This window comes from Polistes canadensis, unplaced genomic scaffold (assembly GCF_001313835.1).
Source record: "Polistes canadensis isolate GaletaPanama2010 unplaced genomic scaffold, ASM131383v1 scaffold_224, whole genome shotgun sequence".
Taxonomy (NCBI): Eukaryota; Metazoa; Arthropoda; class Insecta; order Hymenoptera; family Vespidae; genus Polistes; species Polistes canadensis.
The window spans coordinates 116,050-117,093 of record NW_014569771.1 but is presented as its reverse complement, the minus strand read 5'-3'; the positions used below and the strand labels follow the sequence as shown (position 1 = coordinate 117,093).

General features: G+C 30.1%; 1 protein-coding gene across 1 annotated transcript in view; it reads right to left on the bottom strand.

Moving 5' to 3' along the window:
* The window catches only part of LOC106790214, an 86,182-nt gene that overhangs the window by 1,623 nt on the left and 83,515 nt on the right, over positions 1-1,044 (bottom strand). The window contains exons 4-5 of the mRNA XM_014754965.1: positions 409-494; positions 15-135 (exon numbers count right to left, since the gene is read on the bottom strand). Coding sequence (XP_014610451.1) covers positions 15-135; positions 409-494 — 207 coding nt within the window. The remainder of the gene's footprint in view (positions 1-14; positions 136-408; positions 495-1,044) is intronic.

Here is a 1,044-nt window from a genome sequence, read left to right as displayed (position 1 = left end):
AAAAAAAAAAAAACTTGTTTATCTCGTTCTATACTAACCTTAGCGAAGTCAATCTTTAAAGTGCAGCATCCAGAATATATGTCTGCTCCATGAAGTGTTTCTTTTGCTCTTGTGGCTGAATCTACAGAATCGAACGTAATCACGATGAAACTTAGTTAAGGAATTATAGCTGTATATAACATCGTCTTTTTTTTTTTTTTTTTTTTTTTTTTTTTTTTTTTACCTGAAAAATATAAAAACCAGCTTTTGAAGAGAAGAAAGAAAAAAAAACCACTTGCGATTATTAAAATGAAGATTTAAAATGTATATAAATGCTCTATCGTCGTAACGTTTGAAAATCATGCAAGTGAAACGTATTTCCCGTTGAACATCGAAGTTATTACACGGAAAACGCATTAGAAAGGATATTCCACCATGGCTTGAACGCCGTTCTTCTTGAAGATAACGATGCGTTGAACTTGCCCGCTAGGCGCACTGATGGCATGAAGAACTTCCTGCAATGGAAAAATATTACAAATAATATGTTGGATATATTTTTTTCTATTTTTTTTCTATGCAAAAAGTTATATAGAATAAATAATGAAAGATGAAAATGTAAAACTTTTAATGTTAACGATATTAACGACGAACGACGAAGAAAGTTCGAAATACGTATATTAAAAAGTTTCTTTTTTTACCGTTAAATATTTGTATATTTCATTTACATATTTTTCTTTTTTTTTCATAAATAATTATACGAAACTATACGATAGATTAAATTAACGGCTATAGCACGGTGATAACACTAGTTACTGCTTCGATATTTAAGGGGTTACATGGATTTACACCGGGAAAAAATAGCATATTTTCAACAATTTTTTTTCTATGTAAAAAATGGAATTCCTATTCAAACTTTTTATAGCATTTAAGATACATATTTAAAGAACATTTTCTGAAWTTTTGGTTGAAAAATATTTTAAACTCAGCCATTGCGACGTCATTTCCGGTGACCCCACCGAAAAAAAGTGTTTTCGCGTTGACAGCAGAACTTATAAACGGTGGGGG